This window comes from Alosa pseudoharengus, unplaced genomic scaffold (assembly GCF_046254945.1).
Source record: "Alosa pseudoharengus isolate Yale_2024_CS ecotype anadromous, Long Island Sound unplaced genomic scaffold, YU_APseudo_1.1 YU_APseudo_1.1_scf_15, whole genome shotgun sequence".
Classification (NCBI taxonomy): domain Eukaryota; kingdom Metazoa; phylum Chordata; class Actinopteri; order Clupeiformes; family Clupeidae; genus Alosa; species Alosa pseudoharengus.
This window is the reverse complement of record NW_027468620.1, coordinates 7257389-7278867: the sequence shown is the minus strand read 5'-3', so window position 1 is coordinate 7278867 and position 21479 is coordinate 7257389. Positions and strand designations below refer to the sequence as shown.

Genomic DNA, 21479 nt, shown 5'->3' with positions numbered 1-21479 from the left:
TGATGGAGTGATGGTATCCAGAATAATGTAAGAAAATAAAATCAGTGAGAGAGAATGAGCGGAAGATGTAAATGTCACTGCGATGATTCCCTCAGCTGGAGGTCCTCCAGTCTCAAGCCAACCCAAGGTTAAAGAGGCATTTCCCGCCTGACAGAGACTGATGCCTCAGGGGAATGATTGAATGGAATAGTGTCGAGAGGAAATGGTCGACATATTCTCTGCATACATAAACATTCTATTATCTGTATCCCGGAGTAATGCACACTTAAAGGGGAACTCGACCATATAGCAGACCAATGACTACACGTGGTACAGAAGCCTTGAAATACTCCAGAAGATTTGTGACAATTGCACACTATTGAGCACTGCACGTATGCAACTTTGTGAGGTGAGAAATGTGTTCTTTATGGATTCAGTGATGCACTATACACCGTCTCAGATGTGAGAATGCTAAGGTCCCCCGTGCCATCATATGGTGTCTGAATATTTTCACAGTGCACTGCATACTATCATTCTTATGCATTCATATTTTGGTTATTGGTGCATGATAGCTTGCTAGCTCTTTGCCTTTTACCTCACAATATGCATGGATATGCTAACGCGTTACTGTCCCCTAAAGTAGGTTCCATATACGGTGGGCGTTGAATGTGACCCAAGGGTAATAAAAACAATCTGGAACTGCATTGCCTCTTAAACATCACTTTTCCACAACAGTGTCATAACAGAAAGAAGATGAGACTACCTCATGTCACGAGGACTACCTCAGGGGGGTACACCTGCCCAAACAATTAGGGCCCTTGCTTTGTGTCAGCAAGATTATCTTGTTTGCAATCCATGGAAGACACAGTCTGCCGAGTTCAGTTATTTGTTTATAATAGTGGCACACTTGTTCTCGCACCCCAAGTCCCTACTACCCCACCCCACCCCCCACCCCGGCATCCTGCCAGCTTCACACTAGGGGGACTGCGAGGGTCCAGGCATTTGCATTTGGAGCACAAACAAAGTGCCAGCGCTTTCCTCCCAGTGTTCGACAGCACTCAATAACCACCAGGAAACCAACACGGGTGCAGTGGCGTGCGCTTCAAGGCTGCGTCCATCACATGTGTTTCCAAATAGGCTCCCTCACTAGATAGTAGCGCACGTCTGTGTGGTTCCACAATCCATATGGCTTATTTTCCAAGAAATTAACAATGACAACAATTGGCAATATTTCATTGATAAATCACATACAGTAATTAACATTGATGAAGACATAGCATATGTGATACAGTTGAGGAATTTAGACCCGAAATTTCACATTAAATTTAGTGACATTTATCTGCTAATGTCCAGGGGTAAAATACCCATGATAGCTTTGTCAAAGCCCTTATTAGCTCCTTAACCTTTGGCCAAATGTCATACAGACCATAGCTGATGATCAGCACAAAACACACAACACCGGAGCCTGTCAACCGGATAGCAGCTGCATCAAGGGTAACCTTTAGCACTGCGCTGGAGGTGAACCTACGGAGGGGCTGGGGTGGAGGATTGCTGTTCTGGCTGGCCCATGGAGAGTCAGCATACAGAGCAAGCAGAGAAGCCCATGCAAGGGGTGTTGCAGTGATTCCCCAGGCCATTATCCCATTGCGCTGTATAGATATTTATAATCAAGATCACATTATGCAGAAATGCAGCTTAGGCATTTTGAGCCCCCACCTCCCACTGTGATTTGCATTTGTATGTGTTTTTTTCCCCTCCTCTTCCTCCCCTCTATCCACCATAGGTGTGTATGCCACAGATCTGGGCTCTTCTGCTGTTCCATTGTACTGCATTGTGCACAGGCATACAGTTGTTTTACCTCATGCTACTTGGCTTCTAACAGCATGACCCCCCCAAACACACACACACACACACACACACACACACACTTACACACACTCCCCCTACCAACCACAATGCTCGGTGGAGCTCCCAGCAGCGGGGTGGCTTATGAGGGTTCATTTGTCTGACTTCCACACATCTGGTTCCAGAGGCCGAGCACAAAGAAGTGGGGCCTTAGTGTACAAAACTGGCTCTGGATACCCGACTGGCTTGCTTTTATACAGTGAGATGTTTCTGGAACGTTATAAAAAATAAAATAAAAAAAAATAAAAAAATATATATATAAACACGACTCTGACTGTGGGCTGTGATGTGCCAGATGTGGCTAGATGGTGTGATTTGTGGTGGTTGCTGTCTTTATTTACAGTGAGACCCTCAACCTCCACCCCCCACCCCATTCCCCCCTTTCCAACACCACCTCTCGCACTCCTTTGGCGATCTCCTGACATAACAAAAGAGAAAGCGAGTGCTGAGTATAGTTGCACTATACATCACCTAGTGACAAGCCTGTCTGGCTCTGCAGTTCTCTCAAAGAAAAAAAAAATAGACACAGCATGCCATGGCCTGGTATCTTTTAAGTGACTTATTTAGCATGAAAATATAAATAATTTGACTATGGACAATGTAGATGAGCTGTTTCAGGTCATTTAAATTCATTCTTATACAACATCATTTAATGCTAACACCTTAGAAAACAAATAAAATTTTCCAATTTTGGTTTTGAGCTTGCTGTTTAAATGAATCCCATTAGTTCAGTACTGTCAGGGCTGAATGTTACCAACTAAGCCACAGGAACAATAACAGACAATCAAATTAATGAGAGACCACCGACTATAGATTCCCCCAGGTCTGTGGGGGTTGACTCGATATAATAGACAGTTACACTGGGCAGATCTCTGTGCCAAAGTAAACATTACAAATGTCAAATTACTGACCTCATAAAAGAACACATTCCATATAACACACAGCATGCTCTCCCAAGCTCCGGTTCCTACCATGCTATCCTGATTTTGTTATGACCAGGTGTAGAATGAGGCTTCTAAGCAAATGATGCAAGATGCAGCTAGATGACACCAACACTGACACACCAGGTCACCAATTACATTATTTGTTTGATTATTTTGGAGATTGTCCTTATGGTTACCCCCCATAGGCACAGTAGGCTACCATTAAATTCCCTTGTTTGCAAGAGAAGAAGAGAAAAAAATGTACTTCTTACTTAATTCTCAATATAAATCAGAAACACTGCTAAAGTGTGCACCATATGTGCTCACCAACACGTGAACATGACATACTATCTACATACTGTTGTCTACAATGCTGCATTTAATTTTATATTTCCTGTACATTATTTCAGCAGACATTTTTGAAGTGAATTATGATTTAGTACAAATGTAAGTGTCTGTATGTTGGCTTCCTGAGTGCTGAACCCATAAACTATGTGCTGTTTGAGCTTCAGAGATACAGGAGATGCTGAGATCCAGCAACACTTTTTGAGTGATCACTCAATCTTTTAGCTTATACTGTATCCAACATTGATCATGGGCATCATGGATTCGAGGCTGGATGTCTCTGTAAAGCATTGAATGCGGTGACAAGAGCCCGGTGAAATGACGCATTTGTAGCTTGAAGTGTAGCGCGGGATGAAGAGGTGGGATCAAAGGCAGGGGAAAGAGGTGGCTGCGCAGAGTAGTGCTCCTGGCGCCAGGTGAGACACATCAAATAGAGCGCTCCGAGGCCAGCACAGGGCCCCCAGCTTCAAATGGGCATGAGCCCGCAGTCTTGGATCAGCACAGCACTCCCACATGCTCTCGCACCTCCATTTCTCTCACCTGCATTTTTAATGCAATCTCTCTCTCTCTCTCTCTCTCTCTCTCCATCTCTCTAATTTTTTTACTGCAAGACTTTAATGTTGATTTGTGTTCTGGCACCTCATGTGACAACAGTGTTCTGTCATAATCGTCCTGTTTTTTTATTTTAAAAAAGAGACTAATGTTCAGTTGGACGCGGAATTGGTGAAATTGAGATCAGACAGTTGAGCGTGAGGTGCTGCTGTATGGCTGTCTTCTCTCCGGCAGCCTCCCTTTACCTGTAGTTGTAATTCCCAATTAGTGACGTATGCCTGGCTGAGTTTCATTAAGCATCAGTGGGTTCTGCGACCCCCTCCAAACCGCCAACTGTAAAAATCTGCTCTTTAGAAGCAAACATCAAATATTTATGTGAACCACAATAGGCACACAGTTTGGGTGTACTTTTTGTTATCAGTAAAAGAAAAGGATTATTTTATTTTTCCCCATGGAGGTGTCTGTGAAGGTCTTTTTTGCTTAGTCCTCTAATGAGGACCTCTATCTTTTAGACACCATCAGCTGTTAGAACTCTTTTAGCACTGAATAACCTTTGTGAGCCCTGCAGAACTGTTCTCACGAGTTCTATGTGCAGATAAGGTTATGCATACCATTGCACTGTACTGTGTTTCGTTTTAAAGGTTCTTGGTGTTCTTTTTTAATTTAAGATAAAGGTTTTTCATGAAACACATCCTATGCTAATTCATTGAACCCAGTTGAAGTCAAATGAGCTCACTTCAAATTGCTATAAAACCTTTTAAGGGATTCTGTTTTTAAAGTGTTTCTGAAAGGATATTTTTCTACAGTGACAGTTTGACATTGTTTGCTTCAAGAGTGTAAGCCAATATTTTCTGGCTCTACAATGTTTAATGTAATTTAAAGTTGTTATTGTTTTCATGTAGCATGACACATTAGTAGAAACCCACTTGACTTTGATAATTAAATATATAACTGGGCTCAGTAATCAGCCAGCCTTTTCATTCACTTGAAAGCAGTCCAAGAAGATACATTCAAAAAGCAGTCAAGAGAGGATGACAAAACAAACAAATCGAGTGTGGCTCAGAATACATTTTCAGATAATAGATCTTATGATACTTGCTGTTTTCAGTTACAACATAAAGATTATTCTTTTACTAATTCTTTACCTATAACTACTAATAGCATAAAAATCATAAATCTGTTGCAAAAAATTGTGGATCAATAGCATGTTATGTTCATGCCCCCTATCTCTGTGGCTTTCAGACAGCTTACACATGTTTACTTTCATTCTCTTTTATTCTTTTTTTTACTTTCTTAAGGAGAGAGGGGAGGGTGGGATGAAAGTTAATCTCTTGTCAAAAGTGATGTGAGTTGATTTGCATGTATGCTTATGTGTATTAGCTGTGCTTTCAAACACAATTAATACCCCCAACTCACTACTGGTAAACAGTTACATTGTTCACTGTTTTAAAGTAAACAAAAAAGGAAGAAAAAAAGTGACACGGTTAAATAATTTTATCTATGTGTAATCTTTGTTTCTAGCCTTGTCCTGCCATCGATACGCATCTCCAGGGTCCTGTGTTAAGTCTTTTACATTCTCTGAAGTCCTTTGTCCAAGCCTAGCTTTCATGAACCTTTATTCTGTCCCTAGAATTTGGAATGATCGAAGAGAATACTGTAAAAAGTCAGCGGCCGAGATCAGTTCATGACACAAAGGGTCAACAGGAGCAAGATGAGTCTGCTAAATTTATGGCACAAACTGGTAATTCAATAGTTATATTTCTTTCCTTTGGTTTTGTTATTACCTAAACTTAATTTCCATCTAAGCCTCTTGCATGCTCTCTATTGTGCTGCACCCTTTTTAATTTAAGTGACAGTGTTTCTTATCACACTATTTCTTTCTCTTTCTCTCCTTTATGGTCACATAATAATAAAAAGACAAACAAATAAATCATAAGCTAGATTTGACACTCTCCCCAGAGTGTCTTTAGTTTGGGAACAAGCACATTTGGTTTTCATGCTGTTTGATCGCTAAATCGCAGACACTAGTAATACAATGTAATATTTGTTATTTATTTAAGAGGGGTGACTATGCAGAAAGCGATATGCATTTAAAAAATTATAGACATTTTAACTCCTAAGATAGAATTGACTCTTAAGATCAAAAGGTAAAATATCTGGAGGAACGTGGTAAATTGTTAGTTAAAATGACATTACCATGTTAATATGATAATCTCTGTCAATCAAAAGGGTTGCAGATTCCTGTCTTTGACACACATACAGTAGTTTATGCGACTGTGAGGAGTTTTCTCAGTTTGTCTCTGGAGGTTATCCTTTGCCTTTCCTTTCTTTTCTGTTCTTTATTGTTTCCTTTCTCCATTTACTCTCATTCCGTCGACCATAATAAAGAGATGCAATGTGGGGACTTCAGTTGCCTAGCTGATTGTCATGTGGCTTTCTGATTTTTTTTATCTGTTTTTTCCTCTTGGTTTTGTTTCTGAGCCAGTCTGTCTCTTTCCTGTTTTTATTTATTTATTTATTTGTTGCGTTTACCGTGTTCTGCTGCATGTGACATTTGCCCAGCCCACATGTGCATTATCACATTGAGTTGCAAAAAAACACTGTTTACTAAACCCCTAACAGCGTTTTCCTTCCACTCTCTTCATGTGACTGTATTATCTGTCTCTTGACAAATCATTCTGTGTTGTGCTTTTTGGTTTATCCATTCATAAACCGCTTGCTGTTAATACCCTGCACTGCCTCATACAGCCAATTGATCCACCTTTCAGTCCAATATATGATCATCGCAATGATGTTAAAAGCTTTTTATTTCATTATTAAGGTTTATTGCTCCTTAAACTTTTACCATCTTAGTGACTGTGATGCAATTAGAGCATCCTAAGAGCATCATAAGATTTCAGACACATCTGAATGTATTCAGAGCTGAAAAAAAAAACAGTTTAGTGCCAGGGCATATGTGACTCCCTATTCATTATTATGACCTAAATGTTATTTGCGTCATTATGGAAAGATTTCAAATGTAATCAAATGAGTAGTTGTTGCCATACAAATAAAATAAAATAATACAAATACTAAACTATATTGACATGTTTCCATATTGGTTGATTTGGAAAATTCTCAACCCGAATCCAAGCTTCCTGATGGGTGGACTCTGTATTGTTCCTTATTGTATTCAGCATTCCAGGGCATTTGAATCGGTGTTTTTGGTTGGTGGTTGCCATAAGCCTGATTTACATACACACACAATTGTGATGATCTGCAAAAATCCAACATTACAAAGGATTTCCAGTCGTTAGCATCGACGACAAGACAGCCACCGTGGAAATGTTATGGAAACGCTCATTAACTGGCCTATCAGGTGGTCAATTTTCAAATAATCAATGAGCCTGTTTAAAAATTGGAGTCAGACAAATTCCAGTCAGCAACTGCTTCATTGGGAATTACAACTCACAGCCATACTTATTCTTTGCTCAGTGACACGACTGCTACTTTTTATTCTTGCTAAATTGAATAAGATTTATATATTTGGATACTACAGACATTATCAGATGATGGTTTGTAAATGCACAAGGCAATTGAACCAAACATTATACAACAGCCCTGGGACACACTGTAGACTAGATGCAACTTAATAAAGTAGGCCCCTATATAGAAATTTTATAAAAATATTATTAACACTGCCTAATATATGGAGCACTTATAAATCATTTATAACAGACTATGCATGATGCTGAGAACATACCGTGATGGCATTAGACTCAAACGCCTGAGTTACCATGGGAACGGTCTCTTAACGTATAGCAAGATCCTCTGCATCATCCAGAGTGGCTTGTAAATGCTTCATATGTCAATCCTAGTGTGTTGTGTATGCATTTGTCCTCACATAGCTGCAACTAGTTCGCAATGTGACCCAGAACTCTGCAGTATATGGCACAAGTCTAGTCATCCCCCTTATTCTTATCGGTCCGTGCAACCTGGCAGAAAATGTATGAAATCAGCACCCATCAGCGCCTTCCCTAGCTCTTCCCTAAAATGCTTTGATCTGCTGAATATTATGGAGGAAATCACTTTGGTCTCTCTCTTATCAATATTGCCAAGTATTGATCACAGGCAAGGTTGAATTTGAGATATCCAGGTCCACTCATATATGAGTGTCTCCTAATTCCTTAGTTCCATATTAGGCCGAAGTCATAAACTTGCAAGATCATGTTCTGAATTATTATTTTTTTACACTGCCTTTCTTTTACACTGCTTTGGGTGTCTTCGCATCCTGAACCTCTTTGGAGTCTAACACACTTTCAAGTGGCATCTCTCTCTCTAACTAGTATCCATTTTTTTGCATGGTATGTACATGTTCTATTATGTTTGGCATTTTCCTTCCATCACGGTTTGGTTATTGGTTTCTGTCCTTAGCTTCCTATAAAGCATTTTTGTTTGATTTCGTCAAAGCCTCTTGCATGCTTATGAGAGGAGACGGAGATCAGTCTTCGACTGTTCGGCGGCTCACACTTGGAGGCTGGAGAAAGCCAACAAGGAGACCCCAACTGAGAAGTTACACTGAGGTCACTCGTCTGAGGGCGCTATGAAGAGCCGACGACATTAATGATCTGACCCCAATCACAGAATTAGACAGGAAATGTGCTATTCTTGCACGGCAGTGAGAAACTGTATCTGCCAAGCCCAAACTCCTAATCATTCCAATTTGTTCCTCAATTCCCCCTCCAGCAAACACGCTAAACCTCCAGGGTAATCTCTGCAAGCATTTGGTATTCAAACATTTTGATTAGTTCCAGGGGTTGTCGTTACGACAGATAAATAATTAAAAAGACACCCTCAACCCAACACCACCACCACCACCCCCACCTACCCTCCACCCCCACCCCCAGTTCTCTCGGATATGTCCTCAATCTACCTCCAGTCTCTTCCCTATCAAACGGTGACCTGATGTAACTTCTCAGTCTTTAGCGCTGCACCCTGCCTGCCTCTCGGAGGCCACCCTCCCCGCCCCACAGGGGACTCCATGTGACCATGTTGCTGCTTTTAACCCGTGTCGCCCTTCTCCCACGCAGGTGAGACGGGCGCTGAGGAGTGGTCCCAGTGGAGCTCCTGCTCGGTCACCTGTGGTCAAGGCTCGCAGGTGCGCACGAGAACGTGTATCTCGCCTTATGGAACGCACTGCAGCGGCCCTTTACGAGAGTCAAGGGTTTGCAATAACACTGCCCTCTGTCCAGGTAGTGATAGTTACCTATGCTTTAAATTCTCAATGCGTGTGTATATGTCTGTGTGTTCTCTCTCAGTTCACTAGTGATGTGTGTTGTTGCTCTGCTTGCCTTGAATGTGAGTGCCATGCTAGTATCAATTATCTTTATTCTTCACATTCCTCTTGTTATTGTTATTATTCTAAGTTGTGTTGTGAAATGCTGCTTGTGATAGTTTTTTTATGAATGTATTGCATATTATATCATTTTATATATTTTCAGTATTTCATCCCCGATCACCCTCATATGTATATTTAAATTTGGATTTATTTCATTGTGATATGTTTGCAAAAATGACATTATAAAGTACTTCAGCCTTGTCTTATAAAACTGCAAACAGGAAGTGATGCCAAGTATCTGGATGACTCATTTCCTTTTTCTGGTGGCAGTCAATCTAGGCATGCACTTTGTCCTCTTCCTACTCAGAAATGATTTAAGAACAGCGAAAGCCAACCCTCTCATCATTTTTCTGCCTTTTGTCGGTGTGTGTGTGTGTGTGTGTGTGTGTGTGTGAGAGTGAGTGGGAGAATCAGTCCAAAACAGCTTTTTGGCATATTTGAGTCCTCATTCATTTTGATAATTTCCCAGAGGGAGCCAGCAGAGGTAATGTCGGTATCGGTGACACGTACGAAAGCCACAGCCAAGTCTGCTGCCGAGATCATATTCCTAAACAGTCCAATCCATCCCTCTATCAGCGTGCTATTTCTTCACATTACCTCTCCCTGGTAGAACCTCTTATCTCCTATGTGGTAGACCCCGTGCAGCACTTTTCTTATTTCAGTCGAGTTATTTCAAATGAGTAGCATTTGAAGCGGTTGGGCTAGGTAAAATTACTCCCAATTGCTTTTTTGTGTAGGCCTATGTGTGTGCTTTAGGTCAAAGAAAAGCTTTCCTCTGCCAACTAATTCCGCCACACAATACAAGCTGACATTTTGTCAGGGACTCTGCATTAGCATATAGGCCTACCGCGATCAAGGATCGGGTCATTGTTCAGCAGAAGGGGTCCACATTTCGTTAAACTCACAGAAGAGACTGTGGGAAAGCAGTCTCAAAACAATTCATCTGAAAGGTTCAGCCCAAAGTTCATCTGGAATAGCATCTTTACAGTTCTTTAGCGGCATGTTCTTGAGCATGCCATTGGGGGCATGCCTTGTTTGGTACGGACAAGAGTTTTGTCCTGCTCAGAAATGGAGTACTTAAAAGCCAAACTACCCATGCTACAGTAGGCTATATCCCCATGGAACATCCTTGGCTGCTAGCCAGATATAATGCAGAGTAAAGAACTGCACATAACTTAGTCAGACAAATAAAATCACTCTTCTCCCCCAGGTGCATTTCAGACTTGCGCCTAATGGTCTAAGTCTGTTTTTTTCCCCGACTCCGTGGGGTAATGTAGCCTAGCATTGTTTTTAGGAGTTTCTGTGATGTAGTGCTGCCAGTGGACGAGGATATTGAACTCATAATGCCGAGAGGCTCTTTAGCAAGGAGAGAGATATTGCGAAAATGTTTCCGAGTTTAATATATTTCTGAGGATGTGTGTATCTTCTCGTGCTTTTAAATACTAGAAGTTTGTCTAGCTAAAAGAGGATGATGAAACTGTTGATATAGGACAAAAGATATGTAAGGGATAACGGCCACCGAGGTGTCCTGACGGAATTAGCAGCTAATGGACGAGGGCGAGGGGCAAAGAACTCCCCGACGCGCAGCGGAGTTAATTAATTAATTCTGTATAACTGGACACACCTTGAAGGCCGTTATCCCGCTTATCCCCCGGTTGCCACTATAAAGCAAAGGAAACACACGGTTCCGTTTAAAAAGAAGCTCACTAGTTCAGCTTGTTGTACAACTTCCGTTGGCCCTATAACAGCGATAGCATGGTTAGCTTGTTTACAGTTGATTCCATTGTTGCGAAGCCTGCAACCGTCGTCCTACTATGTTTGTTATAGTTACCATTCATAAGCATTTATATGGAACAGAATAGCCACCCCACCAGCCAATCAGAAAAGAGTATTTCTTCTCTCTGGGTGATAATGAGGTTTAATCAGATTCAGACTGAGAACACTATGTAGCCTACTTGCCATTCTGACAGTCACAGGCTTACCCCATACCCAACACTCCATGACAAAAAGAAAAGTTTTACAAAAGGTCCATTTCATTCATTAAATGTTAGTTCCATTTTGTTGTACAAGAGCTCCAAAAAGTCTGTTCACCTAACATAGAAGCTTTCCCTTTTAAATTGAGGAACTGCAGACAGTTTTTTTTATTTCTTTTTTTAAATCAGATTTCTTCAACCTGCCTTTTACAGTACACATGGTTCTTTGTGGTGTGTGTGTGTACATTGGCCCTTTGATACCTCCCTTAGTGTGCACAATGGGAGTTTGCTTTTAATTACTACAGTTTGAGTTGGGCTTGAAGTTTTCATTAGGCAATTAGAGGACTGGAAAGAGGAGCTTACCATCAGGGGATACAACTCTGCAGCCTTGACACTGATGACCAAGTTGCACTGTCGTGCGATGGGACACCAGGGATAGCAACCCTTGCTTACACAAGCACAAGGTGTCGTTAACCCTTTAGACGAGTTCACTATCATGTGCCTGAAAGCTATCATAAATGTGATCAGCTTCAATCACTGTGACAATCAATATTGTCATGTTGTCAGGAGTGGATTGTACGTCGCTGTGAAGTATATTAGATGATAAAGTATCTTCATCATAGCTGTTTTTATTGCATGTCTCCAAGGCGATTAGATATGGCCCTCATCATTTTGCTTCCATGACTCCTGGTAATGTGGTTCACGATGAGGCTCAGAGTTAGCTGTTTGCTTAGCTAAAGCACTAATAGTCTGATGAAGAATTTGGCTAGCACACCCAGCTAACCTAGGATTTGTAAAATCAGCAAACGGAATGTCTTTTAATGAAAGAAGGTCTCTGTGGTTCGTGATATATCCTTGATAGTTTTCACACTGGAGGGCTAAAAATGTGTCCTCGGCCTATGACGTCATTATTGGGGCTGATTTTGTGAAAAGCTGAAAAATCTGGATGGCTAGATGAGGTCTTTTAGAGCATAAACTGAAAGAAGCAAAACTGGAACAGGATCACATGCTGCACCAGCTTTTAGCAATGAAGCGGACACAGCCAAAGGCTTTTACCCATGCCTAAATGGGCAGTGGTTAAACACATGCGTATGATGACCTTGGATGTCCCATGGGTCTTAGTTAAAGCTGTCCAGTGTGAACACTGGCTCTGGACAAGGTTGGTGCGACAGCAAGCAGAGACCTGTACAGTATTCTGGCCAGAGTGATCCTAACAGGCTGGCACCATTTTGTTTTTCTTAATGACCTGTCTGTCTGTGTGTGTGTGTGTGTGTGTGTGTGTGTGTGTGTGTGTGTGTGTGTGTGTGTGTGTGTGTGTGTGTGTGTGTGTGCGCGTTTGTGTGTGTTTGTTTGTGTGTATTTCTGCAATCTCATGTGTGTTTGCATGTAGGTTCATGTGCTGTATAAGTACTGTATGTTTTGTGAGCTGTTGAGTATGTGCTTGCAAGATAGGTAGAGAGTGATTGAGTGAGTGAGAGAGAGACAGAGAGAGTGGGAGAAAATGAATGAATAAATCAGAGAGAGAGAGAGAGATAGTGTGAGTGAGTGTGTCAAGAGAGAGAGGAAGAGAGAGAGCTAGCTTTAGGCGATGGCGACTACATGGAGGAGAATCGTGACGTCTCTAATGCCTGTTGTCCGTCCGCAGTGCACGGCGTCTGGGAGGAGTGGTCGCCCTGGAGCCTGTGTTCGTTCACCTGCGGCCGCGGGCACCGCACACGCTCGCGGAATTGCGTCCCACCTCAGCATGGCGGACGGGCCTGTGACGGCCCGGAGACCCAGAGCAAGCTCTGCAACATCGCCCTCTGCCCAGGTTTGTGCCTGCACACACACACACACACACACACGCACACACACACACAATCATCTCATCACAAACTACTCATCCTCCTCCTCACCTCAAGCTCCCGAGGGAGTGTGGCACTCAGACAACGTTCCAAATCCTATCTGGAGATTTGTACCCTGGGTGGGAGGCTGGAGCGTCAGCCCCCGTCTAACGTTTCCATCTCGCCCGCGACCGTAATCAATTTGGCCCCTAAATTGAAGACCGCTCCGCATTGGGTTTCAGATCTCGACCAGCCACACCGTCCCTTTGAGGATGATTTTGGAAAATTAGTTTCCACATAGAGACACCAATTCCCCTCCTCAATCTGATGTGCTGGACCCCCCCTCCCAACCCCCCTTCCAGCCCCCAGCTGAAGAGAATCAAAGCTCATCTAGCGTTAGGTGACACTGGGATGGGCTTTGTGGGGTGGGGGGGTGGGTTTGTGCAGCAGCAGCTGCCCATTGAAGCACATTACAAGATCAATTACTTTGTGTTTTAGTGGTTTAACACACGCCAGGCCAGGTGCCCGGACTGCTGCTCAGTGGCTGCTGTTTAAAGCCCACACGTGATGGGGCTGTGGGCACAGTGGAAAAACACACGCACGCGCGAGCAAACACACATACACACATACACACACACACACACACACACACACACACACACACACACACACACACACATACAGACATGCACACATATAGACACACATAGAAGCTGGAAACCACTGGTAGAGTCAACACCGTTCTGCTGAAGTGAAAATCACTTAGCCGCAATTGCCCGTGAATGCTAAGCAGATTAGCGATGATGAGTTTTTCCACACTGCAAATGTTTGGCTTTGCTTCTGGTAACTGACAGATTGCTGCTATGTCCAATCCTAGATGCTTTGTTTGTCAGGCTTGCTCTTAAAAGCCGCAGCCTGTTTCGGGGGCAAAGGCAATTAACAGCTATTTTCTTCCGCACTCTGTTTTTTTTTCTTCAATCCCGCTTCTTGTGGCGCCATTTAGACTAGACAGAAACACTTGCTTACAGGCAAACACTGGTTAGCCTTCTGGCTCATGGAAACCTTTCTTTTCTTCAGTGGTGAACGCAGGTTACGATTGAAATGTGGCACCTGCCCGCAGTGCAATCACCAGTTTTAACATTGCCAAATTACCGTGAATTACTCCCTTGTGCACCTTAGAAATGCTTATGAGCCCTGTTTTTTTCCCTTGTTGCACTGTTACAGTACAGTACGGCTTCACTGCACATAGTAATATTGCATTTTTTCGAATGGCTTAGTTTTATTACACATACAGATATCAGATAAATTGGGTTTTCTTTTGAGTAAGGCAATATTAGCGTCTTTTATAAGACTTATCTTCTCTCATTTTTCCTCCCCTTTCTACTCCTCCTCTTCCTCTTCCTCCTCCTTGTCCTTCCCTGCCGTGGTCTCCTGGCGACGTTCCTGGACGTTCTGTGTTGTGCGTTTCGTGTGTGTGTGTGTATCTGGTCGTGCTTGGTTGCTCCAGTGGACGGCCAGTGGCAGGAGTGGAGTGCATGGAGCGACTGCTCAGTGACCTGTGCCAACGGGACACAGCAGCGCTCGCGCCAGTGCTCGGCCGCCGCCCACGGGGGATCGGAGTGCCGCGGTCACTGGGCCGAGAGCAGAGAGTGCTACAACCCCGACTGCACAGGTAAGAGAACACACGCACACACACACACGCACGCACGCACACACACACACACACACACACACACACACACACACACACACACACACACACAACCCCGACTGCACAGGTAAGAGAACACACACAAACACACACACACAACCCGACTGCACAGGTAAGAGAACACCCCCCCCCCCCCCCCCCCCCCCCCCACACACACACACACACACACACATAAGCCCGACTGCACAAGTAAGAGAATACTCCCCACACACACACATACACACACATAACACCCAACTGCACAGGTAAGAGAACACGCCTGCCACCACCACCGCTAACCTAGCCAACCACCACACGCACACACACTCTGGGCACCTGTACTGTGCTCCCCAGCCTACTGCTCTGTCCCTGCTGTTGCATCATATGTGCCCATGTAGACTGCAGAGGAAAAGCAAAAATGTGTGCAAACCAAACCACCCACCACAAACCACCCACAAGCACAAAAACACACACACACCAGGCACACACACACATACACACACACACACACATACACACACACACACACACACACACACACAGAAAGAGAGAGAGAGAGAGAGAGAGACAAAGATAGCAAGAAAGAGAAAGTGACAGAGAAAGAGACACACACACCTTTCCACTGCCTCTATGCAGTTACATTACATTACATTACATTACATTACATTACATTACATTACATTACATTTGGCTGACGCATTTTTAGCCAAAGCGACTAACAACATGGTAAACAGTTTTTAGAGCAATTCTCAACAATATTAGGACAATTTAAAAACATTAGAGTACAGTAAGAATAAGTGCATCAGTGAGTGCTGTTTTTAACATTTACGTGTCAGTTTAAGACGGCTGGTGAGTGCTAGGATCAGCAAGACTTGTTGTAAGTGTTGCTATGAGAGGAGATGTTCTCTAAAGAGCTGGGTCTTCAGGAGTTTTTTGAAAATGGAGAGGGATGTTCCTGCCCTTGTAGGAACTGGCAGTGTGTTCCACCAACGAGGAACAACAGATGAGAACAGTTTGGATTGGCCTGAGTGTACCGGAGGTAGAGCTAGACGTCGTTCGTCTGAGGAGCGCAGCGGTCTGGAGGTAGCGTATGTCTGTATGAGGGCATTCAAGTAGGTGGGAGCAGAACCGGAGACTACTTTGTAGGCAAGCGTTAGAGCCTTGAATTTGATGCGGGCCACCATAGGTAGCCAGTGTAGCTGGATAAGTAGCGGGGTAACATGTGCCCTCTTGGGTTGGTTGTAGACCAGGCGCGCCGCCGCGTTCTGGATCATCTGAAGTGGTTTCACTGCGCAGGCTGGGAGACCTGTCAGGAGGGCGTTGCAGTAGTCGAGTCGTGAGATAACTATTGCCTGAACCAGAAGTTGGGTGGCATCTTGAGTTAAGTAAGTCCTGATTTTCCGTATGTTGTAGAGTGCGAAACGGCATGACCGGGCGACTGAGGCGACATGATCTGAGAAGTTTAGTTGGTTGTCGAGAACAACTCCTAGATTTCTTGCAGTCCTGGTAGGTGAAACAGACAGGGAGTCAAATTTGATGTTGATGTCGTGGTGTATGGTAGGTTTAGCTGGGAGGACCAGCAGTTCAGTCTTTGAGAGGTGGTGTGCCTTCATCCATGTAGCTATGTCTGAGAGGCAATCCGAGATCCGTGCTGAAACCAAGGGGTCATCAGGTGGAAAGGACAGATAGAGCTGTGTGTCGTCTGCATAGCAGTGGTATGAGAAGCCATGCGAACGGATAATCTGTCCCAAGGAGGTGGTGTAGATAGCAAAGAGAAGGGGGCCCAGTACTGAGCCCTGGGGGACCCCTGTGGTGAGATGGTGAGGTGCAGATAGCTGACCAAGCCATGATACGTTAAACGAGCGTCCTGTGAGGTAGGATTCAAACCAGGAGAGAGCAGAACCAGAGATTCCCATGTTAGCGAGTATAGAGAGAAGGATGCGGTGATTAACCGTGTCAAAGGCAGCCGATAAGTCAAGCAGAATGAGTACTGATGACCGAGCGGTCGCCCTGGCTTCTTTTAAGGCTTCTGTTACAGACAGCAGAGCCGTTTCGGTAGAGTGGCCGCTTTTGAACCCAGACTGATTTGGATCCAGAAGGTTGTTCTGTGAAAGGAAGTCAGAGACCTGTTTGGTTGTCCTGGATCTCACTTCAGCATCAGTTACAGTACAACACTACAGTAGTCAAAGTGTATTCTTGCTCGTCGTAGGGTAGGATACAATGAGGGCCATGTTCTAATGAGGGCCATGTTCTCTCTTCTCCACACGCACCCCGAGCCTCCACCTACAACAACAGCTGCGTTGGTGCCCGAGTCCCTGTGCAGTCATACAACCCTGTCCACCTGCCCCAGGGGCAGATAGTGGACACATCTGCCCTCCAAGTTAACCCTCACATGCCCGTGTATCACTGCAGTCTCGCCAGCCAAGGGGGCACTGCAGATAGAAAGGCCACCACCACCACCACCCCCCCATGAGCTCATCCATCTCGCCGTGCTAGCAGGTCCAGAGACACCAGCCCACTCCAACGGCAGTAATTGTCTTTGTAGTCCTAGGCTGGAATTTAATCAGGCAATTTTGCTGTCAAATTCCATTATAACTCAATGGCATTTGGCGTGGAAATGGGCTGATTTAATTTCCGTGTTAAATGACACCGTGTGGAAGGATATTCAGCATGGGCGATGTAATTACAGCCATGATTGTGCCATATGTTTGCGTCCGTGTGTCAGCTGAGAATATGTTTTTAATTCATGCACACATGGCAGAGGAGAGGAAAGGGGCTAAGGTTGTCGTCGGGTTAAATATTGTGGTCCAAATAGCCCAGTTATAAAGGTTTTCACTGTACAGGGAACTCATCACTCATAGAAAAATGCCTCAAATGCACCAAAGGCTCAGACAGACCTTGCCTGTTTATGACAGTGGTTGCTTAAGCCTGAGAGTTCCATTTCTCTCTCTCTCTCTCTCTCTCTCTCTCTCTCTCTCTCTTTCTCTCTCTCTCTCTCTCTCTCTCTTTTTTTTTTAGGAAAATAGTGTTCCATTAGCAATTTTAATTTGGGCAAGCACACAGTAAATAGGAGGGCCTCTCCCTCATCTGTGCCCATTTGGCCCATTCCAGAATTAGCTCTGCACAGAGATCATTTATCACTGTCTTGCCTCCTGACATGGCTGTGTGTCAGAGGTCTCTCTGCTCCCTCGCTTTGTGTTCCAGTCAAGAATACGCCTTAGTCAGTATAAATATCTTACACGGAATAGTACACGCCTGTGAAGCCCTCGAAATATACCTGAGGCGAGTGATATTCTTTATCATTTCTTTTACATGTTTTTATTTTCAATCGATCACAGAAGAGTTCATTTACAAATGTACATGAAAAATTTCAATGGATCTCATGAACAGTTTTTATAAACAAGTGCTCTACATCCACATCACACCCTTATCCATGCATGCACGCGCACGCACACACCCACACACACATACACATGCGTATCCTTATTGAGTCATCTCTGCACGCACGCTCACACGCACACACACACACACACACACACACACACACACACACACGCCCGCATCCACACTCATACACCTATGCCACTCTCACTAATACACAAGAAGGGGAAATAATATTAATAAAAAAGGACAACAGCAATTAAAAAAAAAAAAAGGAAAAGGAGAGAAAAATAATAATGTAAAAAACAAAAAAAACAAAAAACATTACCAATACTTAGATCATACTTCATTTCTAGTAGAACGATATAGAGTCCGGCCAGGTGAATGCAATTACGAAGAGTGATTCTGTTGTATAGAAAAGAGAGAGAGAAAAAAAAAGAGTCTCATTTTGGCGGCTTTGAAGTGATTGTTGTTTTGAGATCTAAGCGAGAGCAGGTGCAGGGTTGTCATGGGACTAAACTCTCTGACCGACCACGGAGATGGAGTATGTTTCGACAACAGATGTAATTTGACAGATATCGACTGAAGACGTTCCATTTCCCTTGAAGGAAAGGACAATTTCATTGGCGGAACGTGGAAAAGAAGGTGCATCCTTCCAACTGCATCCATTTTAAGCACCTGTGAGTCGCACACACAGTACTTACTTGGACCAACACATCAAGTCATTCAGGCATTAACATTTTTGGTCTCTCTTGTTTGTTTTCAAAAGAGGTCACCTGCTACCCTCAGCCACCTGAAAACTAGCTGAACAATAGATCTTCAGTGAGGAGCTAGCGCTGTCAGTTATGTAAAATTGTGAAATTTTAAATTGGAGCCAGCACAAAGTAAAGCTTTTGTGTTGCAGGAGCTGTTTTCAACAATGCCCCAATGACATCAGCCTGTGAAAATAAACTGAAAAAATACTTTACATTTGTATGCATGTATTTCTGACTGCATTACCTAACACAGGCCAAAACAAACCCTGAGTACTGCCATGAACTAGAAGGCACAGGGATTTCTGCTAGTGTCGAGTGTTTGCCAGAGAGTTCGATCAGTGGTCTGATCTCCAAGGCTTTCTCCCTAGCTTCAGATACCATCCAATATGCTGCTGAGCCCTGCCAAAGGAATAGCTCTGCACCAGGCTGTCTATATGAGTCAGTCACAGGCTCTTCTTTTCATTCTAAGCTTCTAAGGGGCTTGTTTTTGTGTGTGTGTGTGAATGCATGAATGTGTTTCAGGGATGTGTTTGGACATGGGTAGGGTGAAGTGAAGGGTAGGTGCGGGATAAATTCAGGTCAGTGGTAGAAATCACTATTCTGCCTTTTACATGCTTATTATACCTTTCTAGACAAGGGCATGTAATGTAGCTATGCCCTGGCTGTGAGCATCCAGCTTTTTTTTCGGATGCAGGATTTTATGGTGTTCATTAAAAGGCTGTAAAGCATGCGGCTGCTTTTGAATCTTTATCATAAAATGTGCTTTAATATTGGCAAAGCGAGTCAAATTATTACCCAAGTCACCGTGTCTCCAATTACTCATGAGAAAGAGACATATATCTGATTATTACAAGTCCACCGTAATGATTTTTATTAATTGAATCAAGGAAGATTTCAGCCAAAAAAACTGGTTTTATAATGTGTCTGGGTACCATAAACCACACATAAAATGTCTGCAGCTGAGCTACAAGCGGAAATAAACGCATTTAGCCATCTCGGCTGCCGTAGAGCCGATTTGAGAGTTCCTGTTTGCACACTTAACATAATTGTTCTTTTGCAACCATGCCGGGCCGTTACTAAACTATTGTTTCAAGGTGGCACGGTCATGTGAAGGTCAGAGCACATTATCAAGATTGAAATGGAACAAAAGCACCTTCTTTTATGATGGCTCAGAGGCATCGAACACATCAAACATGTCGAAACGGAATAAAAGAGCTGGCACTTACAATCAGTCAGTATTCACAGCTCACGGCTATTTGTTTGTGTGTGTGTGTGTGTGTGTGTTTGTGTGTGTGTGTGTGTGTGTGTGTGTGTTTCTCTCTCTCTCGTGCCCTCCAGCTAATGGGCAGTGGAATCCCTGGGGGCCGTGGAGTGGCTGCTCCAAATCGTGCGACGGCGGGTGGCAGAAGCGGGCGCGCGTGTGCCAAGGGGCGGCAGCCACGGGCCAGGAGTGCGGCGGCACCGGGGAGGAAGTCCGCAAGTGCAGTGACCAGCGTTGCCCAGGTAACCCCTCGGGGTAATTGAGCCCTGAGAGTCAATTAACTGTGAACGGCCAACAAGAGAGCGAAAAAGATAGAGACGCTGAATGAAAAAGAGAATGAGCACGTGAGGATAATTATCTCTTTTTTCCCTCCCTCTCTCTCTCTCTCTCTCTCTCTGTTTTTCTCTGTGTGCTTGTCAGAGTCTGCAGGGTATTATTATTTGATATGGGAAAGCAGCACCCCTAGTTTGGGAGGGCGGGTTCTGATGGGGCCTCCATTGCTTTTGATTTGGCGCGTAGCAGATGATTAATTTCTCCCCGTAAATGACGGCATTGATTCTCCCTCTTTGACAGTGCTCCCATGGAGACGGCTCCTCGCTCTGCGGCAAATGCAATAATGAGGCAGTGTAGTTTTGCTCGCTGTCACTCTCCCAAACATATTGTGTGCAGTTCTGAGATTCTAAGATAATCAGCATCGCTGTGAGCCAGCAGAAAAAGCTGGATATATTTCCAAGCAAGCAACAATCATGTAAAAGTGTTATTGAAGTGCTATTGATGTTATTGAAGGTGTTATTGATGTCCCGGACATTTTCATGATTTTATCCCTTAAGCATTTAATTTAAGTGAACATTTGAAAGCCTGCTTACTGATATCGTTGCACGTAGTTTGGTACAGACATCCTCCACCAGTGAAAAATGATTTGTGTTGAATGAATTTTGCACAAAGACAAAGTTTTGTGTTTTTTGGGGTTTTGCACAATTACAAAAAAGTACTATTATGGTGGCCTATAGAAACCTGAAGGAGATAAAATATCTGTTCAGGGTTCCTGCAGTCACATACAGGCCAGAGATAGAGATCCTATAATCCTTTAGGTGTCGGCAAGGTCAATCAATAATGCTGAGCGATCAAAGTGAGGTTTGGGTGGAGTGTATTTGCGCTTTTCTTTTTTGTAGTGACCTTTCTCTGTCACGCTTGCCATCTGCCTCTCTCACTCATCTCTTGTTCTCCGCCTCTCCCTCAGCTCCGTACGAGATCTGTCCTGAGGACTACGCCGTCTCCATGCTCTGGAGAAGAACACCATCTGGTGAACTTGCCTTCAACAGGTGCCCACCCAACGCCACAGGTGCGTGCACTGACACAGCCTCACCAGTAGGATTGTGGGTAATGTAGTTTAATGGGCTCGCTATCAGGACAGACATGATCAGTAGGACTTTTGCGGTGAAATACCATCCACATCCTCTCCGGATTGAAATGAATAATTCCCTTTGCGTAGGCCGATATCTGAGACGGAGGTTA

General features: G+C 43.8%; 1 protein-coding gene across 1 annotated transcript in view; it reads left to right on the top strand.

The window, feature by feature from the left end:
• adgrb3 (adhesion G protein-coupled receptor B3) overlaps positions 1-21479 on the top strand; it is a 147198-nt gene that overhangs the window by 52027 nt on the left and 73692 nt on the right. Inside the window, exons 2-7 of the mRNA XM_076286523.1 lie at positions 5335-5445; positions 8774-8935; positions 12700-12864; positions 14385-14549; positions 20042-20206; positions 21205-21306. Of these exons, the coding sequence (XP_076142638.1) occupies positions 5335-5445; positions 8774-8935; positions 12700-12864; positions 14385-14549; positions 20042-20206; positions 21205-21306 (870 nt within the window). The remainder of the gene's footprint in view (positions 1-5334; positions 5446-8773; positions 8936-12699; positions 12865-14384; positions 14550-20041; positions 20207-21204; positions 21307-21479) is intronic.